The 2192-nt window shown below is 35.7% G+C and overlaps 1 protein-coding gene across 1 annotated transcript; it reads left to right on the forward strand.

Moving 5' to 3' along the window:
- Positions 1–202: 202 nt before the first annotated feature.
- On the forward strand, positions 203–1841 carry LOC112511523 (probable WRKY transcription factor 70). The gene is made up of 3 exons (XM_025117171.1): positions 203–586; positions 854–958; positions 1166–1841. The coding sequence occupies exons 1-3, from the start codon at positions 255–257 to the stop codon at positions 1662–1664; spliced, it is 936 nt and encodes a 311-aa protein (XP_024972939.1). The 5' UTR covers positions 203–254; the 3' UTR covers positions 1665–1841.
- The last annotated feature ends 351 nt before the right edge of the window (positions 1842–2192 follow it).

Raw genomic sequence — 2192 nt, forward strand, 5'->3', positions numbered from 1 at the left:
ATAGCATCATTTTGACAAAACGTCACCTATTTTTCACCCACGCGCATACATGCGCGTATAAACACATATAGCTCTTTTTCTAATTCGACGCGTAGTTAAGCGCGTGATCGTGGACTCCAATCTCCCAAATATTTTGGCATTTTATTACCACTTGCCCTTTTTTTAATTAATAATAAAATATACATTTTCTTTTTCCTATATTATTGATAGATGTGTTATGGGTTGGATTAGATCTCACACCCACCAAATAACGTATGGAGTCTTCATCTTGGCCACAAAGTTTGCCAAGCAACAGGATCAAAGCTATACAAGAGCTCACCCAAGGTCAACCCTTGATTAACAAGCTTCGAGATATGCGGCCGGAAGAGATCGAGTCCGACCTCAGGTCAGCCGACGGTGTGGTCGGACAGATCTTGGGGATGTTTGATAACACCCTTTCGATCCTGAGCTCCACGGAGATCCCGTATATCCCAACTGGTGATATGCAGTCTTCGGGAAGCTGGGATGGCCAGACGTCAGAAGATCATGACGAAACTGTTAAAACTGTAACGCCAGTAAAAACGAAGAGGGGATGTTACAAAAGAAGGTATGTTTTTATTTTTATGATTGATGAGTTTTAACTAATCATGAATTGGTAATAACAAGCTTAATTTATGTGCATATGATGTTAACTGTGTCATACTTATTTTTGAGATTTATTAGATTTAGCTAATGTCAACCATGTGGTGAGTGAAAATTCTCTATGGATATGACATACTCACACATATGCTAATCATATATGTATGTATATGTGTGTATATATATATATATGTAACAAAGTTGTTACTAATTACTTTTGATTTGGATAACACAGAAAAGACTCAACGACATATACGAAATTAGTTTCTAATCCGGTTGATGACGGGTATGCTTGGAGAAAGTATGGCCAAAAGCCGATCCTTAACGCGACTTACCAAAGGTAATAGTTTTTTCCTAGTTAACGTGAATATTTTAGTAAATCTTATCATACAGATACACGCGTTCCAAATTTACTAAGAGTATCTTTTTTCAAATAAACACAGATTCCGAGTTCAGTCAGAATCGCCAGCTATACATATACAACTGTAATGATATTATAATAAGAAATGTGTTTGGCTAATTATGTTTTGTATTTATTAATGTGCAGAAACTATTTTAGGTGCACTCACAAGGTTGACCAAGGGTGTCAAGCAACCAAACAAGTTCAAATGACTGAAGATAAGCCACCAAGGTATAGGATAACCTACAACGGACATCATACTTGCAAGGATTTACTAAGATCTCCTCAAATCATTTTCGATTCTCCGGACCCGAGCAATACTTCGATTATTCTTAACTTTGAAACAAAGGGATTCACTGAGAACAAACAAACCGACACTTGTTTGTCCTCAATGAGACAAAACCGCAAAGAGGGTTTTCCTTCTTTATGGTTGAAACACAACCAAAGTTACTCATCATGGGATCTGACCGCACAAGTCTCGGAGGTTCCTTCAAAACCCGTGTCTGTGATGTCGTCCGGTGTAGACCACGAGGACATGATCTCTTCAGAGGTATATTCGTCAACATGCTGTACTCGTGGGTATGATGAGATCGACGATCTAATCGGCAACAATGTTTTCAGTGACTTATTTGAATTATGTCCCTAGTTGGTTTTTGATTTGGAATTATAGATGGTAGGATGAATATATAATTAAACTTGTTTTATGAAATTGATTTGTGGATTTGGTGATTGGAGTTTGACACCATCCATGAGACATGGGATTTTGTTTACGAGTGTCATGTTTGTATAATTGGAACCAGAAAACCCTAAATCAAAGTAAAAAGAACAGTAAATTTAGGTACTTTCAATGATTAAGTAATCACGTCTGAAGTGAATTAAGTTAAGTTGGTGGTGTATATTTAATTATTGACATACAGGAACTATTGGTGATTAAGGTTGTAAAGAAACCAAAAAAGTTTGAAAGACATATGATCCATAATATATATATATATATATATATATATATGAGTTGGTTCAAATACTAACCAAGATTATCGTGTTAACTTTGTTAACCGATCTTGGTCGTTGATTTGAACATCCAACGGTTGTCATTTATTGAGACTAAAAATTTAATTATTTAATTACCATATTAATAAAAAAATTAGGTTCACAATGGTTTAGAGGGTAGAATTGT

This window comes from Cynara cardunculus (genome assembly GCF_001531365.2).
Source record: "Cynara cardunculus var. scolymus isolate 2C chromosome LG 4, CcrdV1, whole genome shotgun sequence".
NCBI classification, from domain to species: Eukaryota; Viridiplantae; Streptophyta; class Magnoliopsida; order Asterales; family Asteraceae; genus Cynara; species Cynara cardunculus.